The sequence below is a fragment of the Molothrus ater genome, chromosome 1 (assembly GCF_012460135.2).
Source record: "Molothrus ater isolate BHLD 08-10-18 breed brown headed cowbird chromosome 1, BPBGC_Mater_1.1, whole genome shotgun sequence".
NCBI lineage: Eukaryota > Metazoa > Chordata > Aves > Passeriformes > Icteridae > Molothrus > Molothrus ater.
Genome location: NC_050478.2, coordinates 5,042,439 through 5,058,291, shown reverse-complemented (window position 1 = coordinate 5,058,291; position 15,853 = coordinate 5,042,439). Strand labels below are relative to the sequence as shown.

The 15,853-nt window shown below is 43.8% G+C and overlaps 1 protein-coding gene across 1 annotated transcript in view; it reads right to left on the bottom strand.

Annotated features, from left to right (window-relative positions):
* The window catches only part of OXSR1 (oxidative stress responsive kinase 1), an 88,139-nt gene that overhangs the window by 57,340 nt on the left and 14,946 nt on the right, over positions 1-15,853 (bottom strand). Inside the window, exons 2-3 of the mRNA XM_036406894.2 lie at positions 11,529-11,641; positions 2,000-2,108 (exon numbers count right to left, since the gene is read on the bottom strand). Of these exons, the coding sequence (XP_036262787.1) occupies positions 2,000-2,108; positions 11,529-11,641 (222 nt within the window). The remainder of the gene's footprint in view (positions 1-1,999; positions 2,109-11,528; positions 11,642-15,853) is intronic.

Sequence of the window (15,853 nt, the reverse complement as noted above, 5' to 3'; positions counted from 1 at the left end):
GAGCTGCACAAGGGTCAATTATCAGGCTGAAGAACATAAAAGCCCATTCAAAGGGAATAGTAAATGAGAAGCAGGTCATCATTCACACCAGCAAGAGGCTGGTTCTGAAGCAATAATTATTTTTCCAGAATTTTTCCAGTGTAGTTGTTACATCTGTGTTGCCTTGATAATGATGCTCTGACTTCTCCCCAGCTTTACACAAAAAAAAACCAAAAAAATCCACACAAAATTGAGAACAGAGACAACATTTGGAGGTTCAAGGATGAGCCTGATTGTGACAGAAAACTGCTGTGAAGTGATGGAGGCAGCTGTACATTTTCTTCAGGGGTTGTGTAGTCCTGGAAAAGGCCAAAGCCATTGCTGCTGCCTCTCCAGCACCCCTGAAATGCCATTTCCCCGTGTTGTGGAAACTTTCCCATAGATACTCTTTCTATACACACAGCAACACTGCTTGCTCCAAGCTGGCAGGGGATTCTTTTCCACACACACACAGTCATCCCATCTCTAATGACCTGTTACATGTCCCTCTAAGAAAACAGAGGGTATTGCTTAGTGACACATGAGCACATGAGACATTAAAAACCCTTTAAGACAGACTTAAAGCTGGCATGGAATTTGATTTCTTCCAAGAGAACTGCTAAAATTCTCTAAAGAACACCTTCAAAGAGACATGTTTTATGGTCATTGTTGAGCTCTTGTGCAAAATGCAAATAGGTTTAGCCAGATTTTTCCACATCATCTCCTGGCATTTTGCAGTCCACAAAATTAAGCCAAGAACAGAGAAGCCAGGTTGGATTTTTTTCTAAAGTAAGAAAATAGGGTTTTTTTTTTTAGTTTTCAATTCCTGTTTGCTGCAGTGCCAGGAAAATGAAGTCTTCCTAAAGACAGGCCCAGGATTTAGCAACAGCACTTTGTGTTAACATCCAGAACTTGAGTCCATTTCTTGTCAACTATAAATTAAACAGGGATCCTGGAAAATATTATGACTTCAAATAAAACATTACTGATACAAAAATTTTCAAACTCACCCTCTCAAAAAAGTTGTTTCTCCAGTGTCTGAGAGAATAAATCCAGAAGAGGGAGGTTTCCCTGGCTCTGTGTTAACCAGGCAGTGATTTTCAAAAGCCAGTTAGGTGTTACTACTGATGGACATAACATGAGAAGCTATTTCTGAGCTGAATGGGTTGCCATCAAATATTATTCATACAGAATGGCTGGAAAGATGCCTGGTGGGAAGGGACCTGGGGGGTGCTGGTGACAGTGGCTGAACATGAGCCAGAGTGTGGCCAGATGAGCAAGAAGGCCAATGGCACCTGGCCTGGGTTAGCAACAGGGTGGCAGCAGGGCCAGGGCAGGGATTGTCCCCTCTACTCAGCACTGCTGAGGCCACACCTCAAATTCTGGAGTCACTTTTGGGCCCCCCATGACGAGAAAGACTTTGAGGGGCTGGAGGGTGCCCAGAGAAGGGAACAGAGATGGGGAAGGCTCTGGAGCACCAGGAGAGGCTGAGGGAGCTGGGAAAGGGGCTCAGCCTGGAGAAAAGGGGGATCAGAGGGGACCTTGTGGCTCTGCACAGCTCCTGACAGGAGGGGGCAGCCAGGTGGAGGTCAAGCTCTGCTCCCAGGAACAGGCAGTAGGACAAAAGGAAACTGCCTTGAGTTGCACCAGGGGAGGTTTGGATTGCATATTAGGGAACATTTCTTCATGGAAAGGGTTGTTCAGCATTGGAACAGGCTGTCTGGGAGGTGGTGGAGTCACCAGTCCCCACAGGTGTTTAAAAGACATGTGGATGTGACACTTGGGGACAGGGTTTTAGTGGTAAACTTGGCAGTGCTGGGGTAATCAATAGACTTTCTGATCCTAGAGACCTTTTCCAACCTAAACAATTCTACAATTCTTAATGCATGGGTGGGAACCTTGAGAGGTAAAGAAGGGAGAGGGGAAGGAGGGAGGACAGGTTTTTATGCTGCCTTTAGGGTAAAGCAATTGGACCACTCACCTCCACTAAGTAACTTCATCACCAGCCAAAGCTCATCTTTCACCACAAACGATGTGTAGTAAGATACAATGTTGGGGTGATGGCACTGACTCATGGCTTGAATTTCTTTCTGTAGAGAAAAATACAACATTAGCAGTTGGACACAGTGATAATTACACCTCAGGCACAGAAGTTATCTTCCTCAAGACACAGCAAGGGTGCAAAGAAAAAGGATACCTAGAAGGTAAATGTAGAAAATCCAGAAATACTCTAAAACACTCAGGCTGCACCATACTAGAGCCAAAAGGTATTTTAGGGTGTTCTTCCTGTCTGTATAGAGGAAGAAAAAGTTAACAAAAAAACCCATGGCAAGGACATCAAAATAGTGGCAATCAAAATACCTGCACACAGCTACAACAGAACGTTCCCAAAAATTCACTCTGGTTTGTGACCTAGGAAGTTCATGCTGACTTCTCCTTTCAGTAAAACATTATGCAACAGATGCTTAATCTGTTGAAGACTATCATTTGGATGAGAAAGGGAAATATTGGCCTCTGGGGAAAAAAGGCCTCTTATTCCTAAAGTTTCTTCCCAGCAGGAAAGCAGATGGCTTAGCTCAATTAGGGTGAAGGCACAAAGGACAGCTGTATCCTTTGTCACACTGGAAGAAGAGAGAGATCACTTTGAGATTAGAAAGTCAGTAGCTACTACCAGTCCAGGACAATAGGAAATATGTTCAGATGTTAAATTGTTTTGAGTTTTGACTGTGCTTAGTCTTAAGTTTTGGTTATGGGTTCAGAGCTGAGGTTTTCCAGGTTATGGAGGAACAACACCACAGAAAACATTGACTGATTTCATTATGCAAGCACAAATCACCACTTTGGACAGAAAGACTCACAGTTTCTTGGCTGTCCATAGACAAAAGCCATCCCCTGAGCCAAGCCTGGCACCCTGCACCGCACCCAGCCGAGCCTTTGTGCTTCAGCCAAGTCCCCCAACCTGACAAATTGTACCTACCCCAGACACTCATCCTCTCACACCCTGAACTTCTGCTCTCAACTGCAGCATTCTTCCACAGGACACACAGGAGGAGGAGAGCAAGGCCCTTCACCCCTGATCCTTCCCTCCCTCTAAGCACAAGACTTCCCTGGGACTGAAGTACAACAAAGAGCTCTGAGAAGAACTCACTCGTGCCCAGGACACCCCAGAAATGCAGCACATTCTCCTCCTGCTCCTGCACAAAGCTGTGCTTGTGGCTGAGCTCAGAGTAAAGCCACTGCTTCCCCTGGCAAGGCCTGAGCTGGCAATCACAGCTCCAAAGGAACAGGCTTATGTTGATTTATCCACTTAGCACTGCTTTTCAGGGAGTAGGTGCCTTTGAGGAATCCAAAGCAATTGGTTCCTCTTTCTGCTTCCCCAGGAGAGGCACCAACTTTCCAGGAAACTTAACAAGCAGATTAAAGAAGAATCCTTCTAAACAGGAAAGGATATTTGAAGAGGAATAAGCTATTCATCTCCATGTAGCATACTCTTGACTAAAAAACACTCTGTGAAAATAAATACAGCCTAAAACAATATATTTTGCTTACTCTGACAGCTCCAGCTCCCTTCCTTGCAAACTTTCACTTGTGTCAAGTCATTTTTCACAAAGGAAATAAATCAGCAGCTTTGGAGTTTTCTGTGGTTCTCTGTAGTTCTCTCTCTGACAATTAAAATATACTACACAAGATCAATTGGCACCAGAGGAAACCAAGGTGGAAAGGAGCAAGCAAGGACTGGTAATCCATCCCACCAGCCAGACCTGCCCCAAATCCACCACTCTCAGAAAGTATCTAGAGGAGCTGGCTTTGTATTTTCTCAACTAAACTGTACAAAATATTTTGAAGCAGTTCCCTGGGAGATCAAGAGAGTAACATGAGAAATGTACACAAACATTGCATATTTAATATATATTTGTGCATGCTACTGGAGTACAGGAGCCAATGAGACAAAGTCTGGACCAAGTTTACTTAAGATCCTAGACCTAGATTAGACTTTTGCCATTTAAGCAGCCCCATACTACAGAAATTTTCAGGCATTTGATGACAGTTAACATTTTATTATTATTTTCTAAGAACTTCCTCTCTCATTCACTACCATAATCTGCTCCCTGGGCTGGGAAACACAGCTGAAAAAAGTAGCTGAAGTCTGTCATGTGCACCAAAGCATACAGAGGGAAAATAAATAATCACAAGCCTGATCTGTGCAAATAAACACCTCTGTCAGCCAGTGGATGTATAATACAGGCAGATTAATCCATTTCTCTCACAGTGTAGCACAGCTCTGAATAATTAATTGCATCACAGCCCACGATTTTCAGTGTTTTTACATTATTACCAATCAGAAGGAGCAGCACCCATGCAGACTTTCCCTCCCACCCCCAAACCCCCATTTCATTTTCAGCAGTTTTCCAGGCTAATCTCACACTGGCTACATCAAAGCTTGGTTCCTGCTGTCCCCCAAAGAGGGTACCAACATCCTGAAAGCTCAACCCATACAACTGTTTAAAGTGATAGTGGCAAATCACAGGGGCTCTGTGGTTCAAATGCTTCCTGGCATAACTGAACCCAAGCCAATTCTATCATCCACCCACAGCCTGCTGCAGCAGCACCAATGCAGAAGCTGAAGGGCTGGAGCTAAAGCAGGGATCCCACTCAAGCATCACTGGGCAGCTCTGCTCAAAAGCAGAGTAGGAAGGGATAAAATGCAGCAAAAGAGCCATTTTTGTGTGTAGTAAGCTCAGCTTTAATACTATTCCCAAAGCTTTTGGGAGAGTTTGCTGCTCTTCAAACACAACAAAGTCACAGCAGGTAAAGGTTTCCTCTTCCCACCTCCCTGATAAGATTGCTAGCCACAGATAAGAGAGTTACAACTGTGCTTCCCATATTTTCCCCAGCATCAAAACTATATTGGAAGACTGCAAATAAAAATCTCAGTGATTTCCACACCTCTGTAATAATTTATTTGGGTTCCTCTATTCCCCCTCTGCCAACAGCCATGGGTCACTTGATACAGACCCCCAAGCCATCCACAGATGCAGTGGGTGATAAGCAGCCCTTCCACCCAGCACCCCTCCCAGTCCATGGCTCCAGTGATGAGAGACAGCCTTCCTGCCAATTCCCATCAATTCCTCTGCTTTCTGCTCAGCTATGGAGAATGAATTCCCGACAAAAACAAGTCTAGACACAGGCAATGGTTTGGAAATGGTTACATGCTCACCCTGGGCGAGATATTAAAAATATCTGGATTGTCAAATACCAAAAGCAAATAGACTGGGATTAGCTCTAAATGCCTCCATGGCTTCCATTAAGAGTTCTGACAAATGTTTTCAGTACCTCTACAGGCAATAAAAGAAACATTTCAAGGCTTGCAAAACAGTCATAAAAGTGCAGTGAAGTATAATCTAGAATCATAAGCAACCTATTAGTCTCCTGTAAGTCAGACATACTTCTGGAGATCAGCTCTTTTGGATGAGGGTTTATTTGCCCAGTGACACACAATTGAAGTTTGAATTAATAGGAGCAGGTAAGGCTGTGGTTTAGCTACCAGCTCAAGTTTCTTAATGGTATTTTCTTTTCACATCACCACCTTTTACTCTGTGTTTATCTGCCCCTGAGGCTTGCTTCAGAGGCACTTGCTCTCAAATACCAGGACAAAAATTATGCTTTATTTAGTTTTACTTCCTACATGTTGACATGAACTCTAGAGAGATAGCAGAGCAGCAGAGTGCTTTCATGTGGCTACTTGCAACTTCAGAGGAGTCCAGAGAGCTGCCAGAGTGGCTACCCTGTTTGAGGGGAATCACAGCCACAGGAGAAATGGGGAGGGAAAGCACAGCTAGAGCAGAAATGAAAGCAGGTCAGATGGGATCACCCCTTGAAAACACCAATGCTTCAACTATGGCTGGCAAAGATCTTATACCATGAGATTTCAGCTGGGAGATAAGGCATTAAAGCTGCTCTTCATCCTTTTAAAGCAGGATTTAGAGTTCCAGTCCTATAGGCAGCCATAACCATTCACATTCTGCTCCAAGAGAAATTTTAACAGTTTAGCTAAAAGGTTGTAAAACTGACAATAATAATTCATTTGCCTTTTGAGGTGGCAACATGACTAAAAATAAAAAACAAACCCAAACATGTTCTTCTATCAAAATTAACTCAAGAGACATTTTTTAAGAAAGTGAGGGAAAAGCACAAAATCAGAGATTCTGATTCAGCTCCCACTCCTTGGATTATCCAGTCCAACTCCTTGCCTTAAGTGGCTACAGGAGCTAAACTGGCATGAGTAAAGAGGGGTTAGATTAGCCCTAGAACAACAGTGGAAAAGAACCAATTCTGAAAGGGATAAACCCAGTTCATCCATTAAGTAATCTTCAGTGATGGGAACAAAATAGTGCCATGGCAAGTCATTCAGCAGTTGTCCATTTTAATGGCTACTCTTCAGCCTCATTCAGTCACTCCTTCTTTCAAAATCTTCAGCATGAGTGAAAATGTACTGAAGGAAGCAGGTGTTCCTGAACTGTTGTGTTGCAGCAATTCCTCCATGGCCATTTTTAATTGGTTTCAGCCAAAAAGCAGATGGGTGAGTGGCTGCCTCCTCTCACAGATACAAGCAAGCCAGTTTTACCCACACCCCCAGCTAACCTATCACTGATCCTTACAGCTGTTCAGATCAATACCCAGTGCTTACAGCTCAGCAATGCTTTCAGTGTGGTTAGTGCCCACAGACAGCTGCAAACTCTCTGCAATTCTTTACATGCATCATCTCATGCTCATCCAGTCCAAGAGAAGGAAGACATTGGATGTTCAGGATTTCACCCACCATTAATTCTGATGTTCATAGTGAACTTTACACAGAAAAAAAACCCCAAAACAAAACCTAAACCAGTCCAGTAATTAAGACTTCTGTTGTTGCTGCTTTGATAAACAATACAACCAAGCTGTACCCAGCATAGATTTAGGTCTTAAGCTGCAATCCCAACATGTGAGGAACGTGTAAGTCAGCAGATCAAATAACCATGCAGAAACCACATGTCATTTATCAGATTCCCTGGCACTGACACTTGGGGACTTCTTTTCCCTGGAGCAAGCATGAAGGTCTCAGGCCTGGAAATGGAATTATAATGGCAATTCCCATCAGATGACAGGCATGGATGAAACATCTGTACTACTTCCACAGCAATCTGCTGCTTTGTCCCCAACAACCTTATAGTCTGCTCAAACCACTTGTAGGAAGTGCTCCATCAGATCAAAGGCAGTTCAATATCCTGTCCAAGTCTTCAAAAGAAGGTGTAAAAACCCTATAAAAAGCAATTACACAATTATCTGCCCAGAGGGTAGACTTCTGACTAAGCCTGGGCAGTTAACAGTTGGCTTATGATTTAAACCAGGGGAGTTCATAATCCCTTTTTTAAATCCTATCTAATTTAACCTTCTCAACTATAGGTTGATTTATTTAATCTCACACAATGTTTGATCTCCATGCTATTGGCAGCAAGTCCCCTGGGTTATTTCCATGAAATTCTAAAGGACATTTCTGTTGAACTGCAGTTCAATTTGTTCCCTCAGCCTCCTTACCTGCCCTCTGGCCATAGCACTGACAGAGTGGTACCTTCACCCCTTGTGTGCAGCCTGTCAGGCCCAGGGCAATCAGTCTCTGGAGCAGGAAGAATTTGCAATCTTTCTAGGAACAGCAACACCACATCTCCCATGCTCTTTCCTGAGCCTGTCTCCTGTTGAATCATCTTAGGGAATAAACAGGCAGCATTTCCCCCTGGCTGGGAAAGCCCAATGTGAAATATCCCATAGCTTATGTTTCCCTCTCTGCTGTTCAACATTCCTGGTAACTGCTAAGCTGACAACCCACGTCATCTGCTACTCATGGAGAAAAAAGTCTCCATCTGGATGAAAGAAAACTCAGCTTCAATTACATGAAAATGAAGTAGAGTTTGTAGGACAGAGGGGGGATTTAAGTCCTTTTAGATCAGTAATTCTTTAAAACAAGAAAACACTTATACAAGAAAAAAGGTTGGAAGCATGGTTATTGTGAGGCAGATGTTACACCACTGTTTCAAGGATTGGCAACCAGCATCCCACAATGGAAAAGAGAGCAAAACACACAGCTCTGAATGGTGTGCAGCTGTGAAATACAACACATGAGCAAGCAGACTGTTTGCAAACCCACACCAGTGTAGTTGTTAACTACTGTGGGTTGCAAGACAAATGAAAAGTGGAACTTCAGCAATAAATCAAAAAGTAAGACCATTTGTAGACAACACTATATTTGACCAGCTCTCCCTGCACTCCACACCCAGTCACACCCCTGAGCAAGAATCCCCATAAACTACATTGTACTTCTCTGTCAGCTGAATCCCACAGGCAGGCTAGGAAAGATCTGTGAGCATTCGAAAATGTACAGGAAAAAAGATAAAAATGAGGCATGGAAATAAATTCCTGACAAACATCACCTAACTCAGTAGCTGGGTTAGAAGGAGGCACATCTCTGCACAGCATTACTCTGCTGTCTGTATTCTTTACAGCAATTAGCACTTCAGCTGAAGAGCTGAATGCCCTTGACTTGGCCTGCCCATGATTCAACAAAGCTGGCCCTTCCTGCATTTTCCATACTCCATAGCAGCAATAAATAAATTTAGTGCATTAACCTGGAATGTCATAGTATATGCAAAGTGTGCAGATTATTCCTGACCACCCACACGGCTCAAATATATATGAGATAAAAGGATCAAGATCAATACCTTTAATGAGCCAAGTCATAGCACTTACTCTAAGCACAGCATCTCCAAAGCAAGGATGTGATCCCAGATTTCCTGGCCTTGGGACACCTGCTAGGCTTAAAGAAAGCTCAAGGCCACCCATCCATCCAGCTGGTGATAGAGCCACTTACTCTGCATTTTCCACTCCAAATTAACCTTTCTCTTCTCCTCCATCCCAAGAACTCCAAGTGCAAACCATAAGCAGCACAGATACTAAAAGAGCTGTACAAGAACCAAATCACCTTTTTAAGGATGGCAGTATGGTTTGCTGGTCTCCCTACCCTCTCCCAAGCAATGTGAGACTGTTCTACCCTCTTGGCTATGCAGCTTCTGGGAATAAGGAAGCTTGCTTCAACAGAGAAATCTAAGAGTGCGAGGCACTGTAGAAAAATAATTATAAAATATTTTAAGTACAACCTTCCCTTTGCTATCACAGTGCCCAGTGAGTGGGCAGTGCTGTAACCCAATGTCAGCATTCTCCTGATCCCAGGCAGCAAAGCAGAGTTCACCATAAGCTGACTGCTGGGCCCAAATGCCTTCCCAGCAACAGAAGCCCTAGGAAAGCCCCAGTTTGTGATTTTAACTGCACTGGGGGAGAGGAGAAAGCAAGGTAGGGGCATAACATACCCCAGTGTGAACTGATCATATTTCTCTTTGTATTTGCTTCTTGAAACAACTGTAACCTGCAAACACCTACAGTTAACTTTGGAGTTTTTTTGTGGGGAATGCACAATCCTGCAATATGAAGTTTTGGTGCTCAGAAAAGTTAATTAAACTAATTGGGAAAACTGCCATGAAGGGAGACTACAAAACTGCAAAACCCAAGAATATTTATTTTAGGGTAGAAGCAGATAGGGAAACAATATAAAAAGAAGTAAAGCACATAGAGCTGGGAAATCAGAAACCTCCATTCTTTTGGCTCTTGCACTGAGAAACAACACTGGTGATCCAAGACACTGACAAATTCAGAACAAACCCAGGGAAAACACTTTTTCACACAACACAGCTACCTCAGCAACCTCTGCTCCTGGAAGCTGCCACAGCTCAGACCCATCTTTGTGCCCCTCCACCCCTCCACAACTTTTAAATTCAAGAACACTCAGAGCTGCACACTTAAGCCAGAGAAGGACCCACACCAGATCCAGTCACAAAAGTGGAAGCTCTGGAGAGCTGACAACAGCAATACATTGCAGACCCACCCATAACAGGAAAAATCATTGTGAGGAATGGGTCAGCCAGAGACTTAAAATGTGCAATTAGAAGTACTTATCTAAAATTACACATCAAGTCTCTGTAGTGTCTCTTTCTGAAGCTAATGTTTTTAGTCAGAATTGGCAATTACTCAAAGAATCCCAGTCTCAATTACTACATCCTGACAATGCAGTCAGGAACACCACTGAGGCAGGGTAGTATGGGCAAGCCACACAAAAGGCTTGAAAAGGATACCAAGGGTTGGTGTAAGGACAAAAAGACCAACTGTGAGAAGAGATCTTGAACTCCTACACTAGCATGAGCCATAAGAGGATTTGAACACAGGCCCACACGCAACCCTCCTCAGGAGCACTGGCAGCCTGAATGGGGCCTTTCCTCTTAACCAGGGCAGAATTGCACATACCCATAACAACAAAAATACCATTAGATACTAGATGGAAACTGGAACTGTGGTTCAGGTGATTTGCTGAAGATGGTACAAGTGCAGAGGTAGCAGGACTCCTAAATTCTGTTTCTGTTCTACCTTTTAATTGTAAGCACCAAAACAAATGCCTGAGGTAAACTACAGCAGCTGTTGAGGGGGGTCAGAAAGACAAGGCAGGATTATAAAAATCCTAGAGAGGTGCTTCAGAAGAAAAGATGGTACCAGGCTTCATCTCCATAATGCCAGTATTTACTGTGGAAAATTTTGCCCAAGAGAGCTCTCTCATTCTAGTGGAGATACCTCAATGTTCACAGGAATGTCTGTGTCTGCCTTGTTTAAATTCAGGGACCTTCCAGATGTGAGGTGAATGAGAGAACCACTGCACTACAGAGGCACCAGCTCACACACAAAGAGAAGAAAACCAAACCCATCAACACAGGAGCCAGATGAGAAAAGGGAAATTTCAGTTACCACAGCTACTGCAAAATTCAGTTTTTCATTGAGACAACCTTGAGAAAGGAGACACAGAGCAGCAGAAAATTACAGCACTGCAGCTCCAAAGGACTCTGTCTCCTTTCCTGAACTCAGAATTATGGGGATTTCCATATGGCAGCCTGCAATGTCAGTGATCCCTTTAGCTGGCATCAGTACCAGAAAGAGATTAGGAACAACAGCTAATTCATTCAGTTTTTCTCTTTACAGGTGAATGGGAAAAAATGTAAAGAACCGCAGGAAAGGAAAAGAAAGCAAAGCCATTTCCTTCAATTTTAAATGTTCTGAAAGTATGTTCTCTGGATCCCCCCCAAACTTCAGGGCTCTTGTGGGTACAGCAGAGCTTCACACTTGCACATTAACTCAGTTCAAAACAAAGGGATTATACAAAGTGCTGAGCTCTAAACAAACAGTCTGAAGTTTTGCAACAGTTGATCTTTTTAACATTTTAAGTACCATGTCCCATAACCAGGACAACTGAGCTGCCTCTAATGAAGTCAGTTGAGTTCCCTCACCTCCACCTCACTTCAAGAAAGGTTTTAAGGCACTTGGCAAAGAGACCTCTTAGAAATGACTGAAACACAACCCCCCAGACAGTTCTGATTGCATACCAGGAGTTCATCCATGCTCGTCTGACACTTCTCAAGATTGATCCGTTTAATGGCCACCTTCTCCTTCTTCGGAGCGCAGAAAGCTGCCTGGACCACAGCAGTGGCTCCACTGCCTGCGGGGAAAACAGAGAGTTACCAACACTTGATGGACTTCAGCAGGAAGGGAGGGAGGCCAGGCAACACAATTCTGAGTGCCAGCTAGCAAAGACAGCAGAGCCAGGTGAGAACCCAGGGAAAGCACTCCAGGCACTCCCCACTGTGCAGCTCCCTGGGTTGGCTCAGCCACCACATCCAAGTGCTGGGCAAACTGAAGGAAAACAAGTGGATCTTTATGATCCCTTGCAGGGATCATTACAGCTCTGCAGACCAAAAACCCTCCCCAGACTCCAGCTTCCCTACAAAAGAGTGATTCTACTCATGTACTTTTAGAAGGTATGTCACTGAGGTCACACAGACTTCTAACCTGATGTGTTCACCCCAAGTGCCAAAACAAGCCACTCTTTGCTACCAACACTAATGAGATTTTTCAAATATTTTTATGCACTAACTGCTGTTCTCATCTCTCCTCATTTTATGCAAAGACACGAGGTGGGTTTCATTCAAGTAGGTTCAGCTCCAGCTCTCACAGTGCCTCAGTTTCTGGGTTGAAAACCACAGCCCCAGAAAATTTAAATTCCAATAGGGGAAAAAATACCACATTTTAACATACAGCCCTTCAAACTGCTACAAGTAGGGAGTTCTGGATTTAAAGTACCCAGCACCATCATATCCTTTGACGTGCAAGGGAGTTTGCAATAGTGAGATTTAAAATCTATTTGATGATAAGTTCCTTTTTGTTGGCTTCCAGAAGCTGTTGCAACATTCACCTCTTGTCAATAGGACACTTTGTTGTTTTACTTTCTCCCTTCTTCATGGTTCCCCACATTTACACACTTCACTGGAAAGGAGTAAATAAACAGTAATAAAATTGGGGTAGAAATGTGGAATATAGCTCAAATGTTCGTATTGCAAATACCTAAAAAGTGTTAATAAAAATAAATAGAAATGAAAACAGCTATTCTGCATTTTGGTGTAGTACAACTATTTTAGCAGATTTGCCAAATTTTAACACTATAAAAACTACTTCCAGATTCTGCAATTCAGGTAAAGCACTTTTTTTGCAAGGTTTGTGATTTTTTTTCTCATATAAACTGGGAGCAAAAACTTTCATTTTCAAACAAAGGCTGCTGAAGATCCCTACAATCACCATCAAAAGTCTTCTCATACCAAGTTCCAGGTGAGGGAAAGAGCTTGAAACTCAGCCCTGAAAGACAGAGGAAACCTGCTCCATTCAGAGTCACACTGAAATAAACTGAAAAGCCCTGAACTGTGGGACTCTGCTCCTCTAATCTTCAACCAGCACCTGCTACAGTGGGAGCTACAGGACTTTGACTTCACTTTATATGGCATGGCCAGTGCACCCTGGACATCAGCATCAGCTTGCCAGGACTCCCTGTACTCAGGAGTTTACATTTTAATGTCACAAGTGTGCAGAACACAGAATGCTAATGTTGCTAAAGCTTTATTATTTCCCAAAGCAAATGTTTTTTTAAGAAGTTCAAGACTGAGGCCATTTATTACTTGCACACATATTGTTTCTCAGAGATTATTCACAGCACAAGGCAAAACAAAGTTATTAGGAAAAGGACAGCAATAACAACAAGAATATTTACAAGGGGCTTTGAAAACAAAGTTTGAGTGCTGTAAGCAGGTTCTAGAGCAAATAACAGATGATGGAGAGAACTATGCAGATATTTAACAGAAAGTGCTCAGAAAGAGCAAGGAGGGGAGGTTTTGACAGCAGAGTTTGGTTAGACTGCCAGGAGCAGGGCTGAAACACACAACATTAAGCACAGGACAAACACCCCAAAAACAAACCTCCATATGCACTCCCTGTAGTCACTGTGCCCAGCAGGTGCAGGAATCCAGCATGAAAGCAGCAGTCCCAGCATAAATTAATTCCCACTTGCTGGGAATCCTGGGTGGCCCTGACCTACTCCTCTGCACCCAGTAACCGCTTCTCTGCATTTGTTTCTGCTGCTTCTTCGATGGGGAAAAAGGAAAAACACAAGGGCTCAAGACAAAGAGAGCAACATACACAGAAGTGGTGACATAAGGCAGAAGTGAGTTTGCACTTCCTAGCATTGCTGGTCTCCCTACAGCAATAGCCTTTTGGAAGTCAGAACAAAAAACAAACACTGTATCCGTTCTTTGGAAAGAGGTAGATCCCAGAAGAAATGTTGCTGCTGACACATTCAAAGTGCCAGTATTATGATTTCTTTCTTTGGATGTCTTAGTGCATAGTAATAGAGGCTGAAAACACAAGCCAGATGCTGGAGGAATATATGACTGTGCACCTCAGAGGACTGTCTTGTCACACAACCCTTTTCACTCCCCAGCTGGATTCTCAGTATGTATTTATACCTCTAAAGCTACCTGTCCCCATAAGCACAGTGTTCAAAGACTCTTTCTGGATATCTCAGACACTCAATAGTGTCAGCATACTCCTGCTTCCCCCCACAGCATGACATCCCAGAATTTCTGTGCCAGTTAAACCTAGTCTGTGCAAGCACAACTGGCAGAGGTCCTTCTTGCAATCCAGATGCAACATCATTACTGTGAACAAAGTCCTTCACAACATGAAGTGCAGGGATTTAAAGAAGTCACCACACAAAGAATAGCTTTGTGTTTTATTCTTTTAGGATGTTACTACCAGAAACAATAGATGCAGCCTAATTAAAAGCAGGACCACTCAAGCTACAGCTCCTTTCCAGTCCTCGAGTCCAGGGGATCAATGCTCACTGGGACTTCAGGGCAGAAACTGCTTTTCCCTAAGTGCTGGACAATGCCCCAGCCTACAGGGACCCGATCTGTTATGAGTGTATGGCATTATTTGAACAGTAATGAAATCCCAAACTAAATCCTTCTGGGCACATGGCAGGGAATCATCTGAACTCGAGACTCCTCCCATTTAATTCCCTGCTGCTCCTACTTTTCTGGCAGCTCTCTTTAGTTCGATCACCACCTGCTCTCCCCACTCCCCCCTCTCCCGCTAATTCGTCATTTCTTTCAGCTCCTCTGTAGCACTAATTATAGAGAAACAATGAAATCTCAAAAGCGTATCAAGCGGGGATTAAGCCAAGCTGCAGCACGATGTGCCACAAGCAAGCTGCTCTTTGGTGGCAGCAGCAGCTTCTGGGACCAAACAAAGACAGGTTTCCATGCTTCTTTGGAGAGTTCAGAAAACATGGCAACGTGGGCACTTCAGGCTTTGCAGCCACACGGTTTGTTAAATGCCAGGGTGACAAGAGAAGGAGAGAAGCTGCAGCAAGGATGCTGAACACACTGCTAAGTGAAAACAAGCAGAGGGAGAGATGACACCAACAGAGAGAAAAAGAAAAGCCCATTGAGGAAGTTATGTAAAGTTTAGGAGCAGGTAACAAATATGCGGGCAATGGCGGGAAGAGAAGAGATTTCCTGGGCTGCTATGGACAGGAAAAACCCCAAGGGACGTTTGTGCCAGGGTAGCACAACTTGGACAAACCAACTCTCCCAGCAGTCACAGATCTGCTGCAATCAGAGCCAACTGCAGTCCCGATGCCGTGGGCAGGACAGGGTTAATTAATGTTCCTGTGCTGGGCTCCCACTCACTCCCCACCTCAGGCACTCTGATCAAGGCCAGCGCTGAAGCTCTTCCCTCCGCCTCTCTCAGCCTCTCTCAGCCTCTTTCGGAGAAAATTTGCTCCCTGGTTAATCTCTCCCAACATAAGGGCTTAGCAAAACAATGAAAACCGGGCACAGCCAAATGCTTGCTGCTTTATTCCTGAAAAGCAGGAGATCATTTTGTTGAAGGATGATGAGGAGGAAGGAGACCCCAAATGGGTATTAAGATCTGCTTAATATCCCCTGCTTTTGCCTCTGTAAGGCTCTCAGATATAGTTCCAACCCTTAGGATAGCAGCTGCAAAATTCCTGCATAAGAGGGTCACGACCTACTTTAGAAAACACCGCCTTAAGAGGAAAACATACCCTTTCTAACCCCTGCTTCTTTCATGTTTCTACGATTAAATGGCTCTTTCTGAAATAAAACCAACCTCTGAAAGGACTAAAATAACCCAAATAAAAAAGTCCCCAAGCACTCAGTTACTGAAGCCTGATTTTGCAGGTTATCTCCTCTGGATCCCTGGATCCAGGGTCCCTGTACCTTCAGCATCCACAGCTCCAGCCTGAACTCCTTCAGTTGAGACAAACTCCCCATGAAGGCCCAGCATCAGCTTTCAAAGGAGC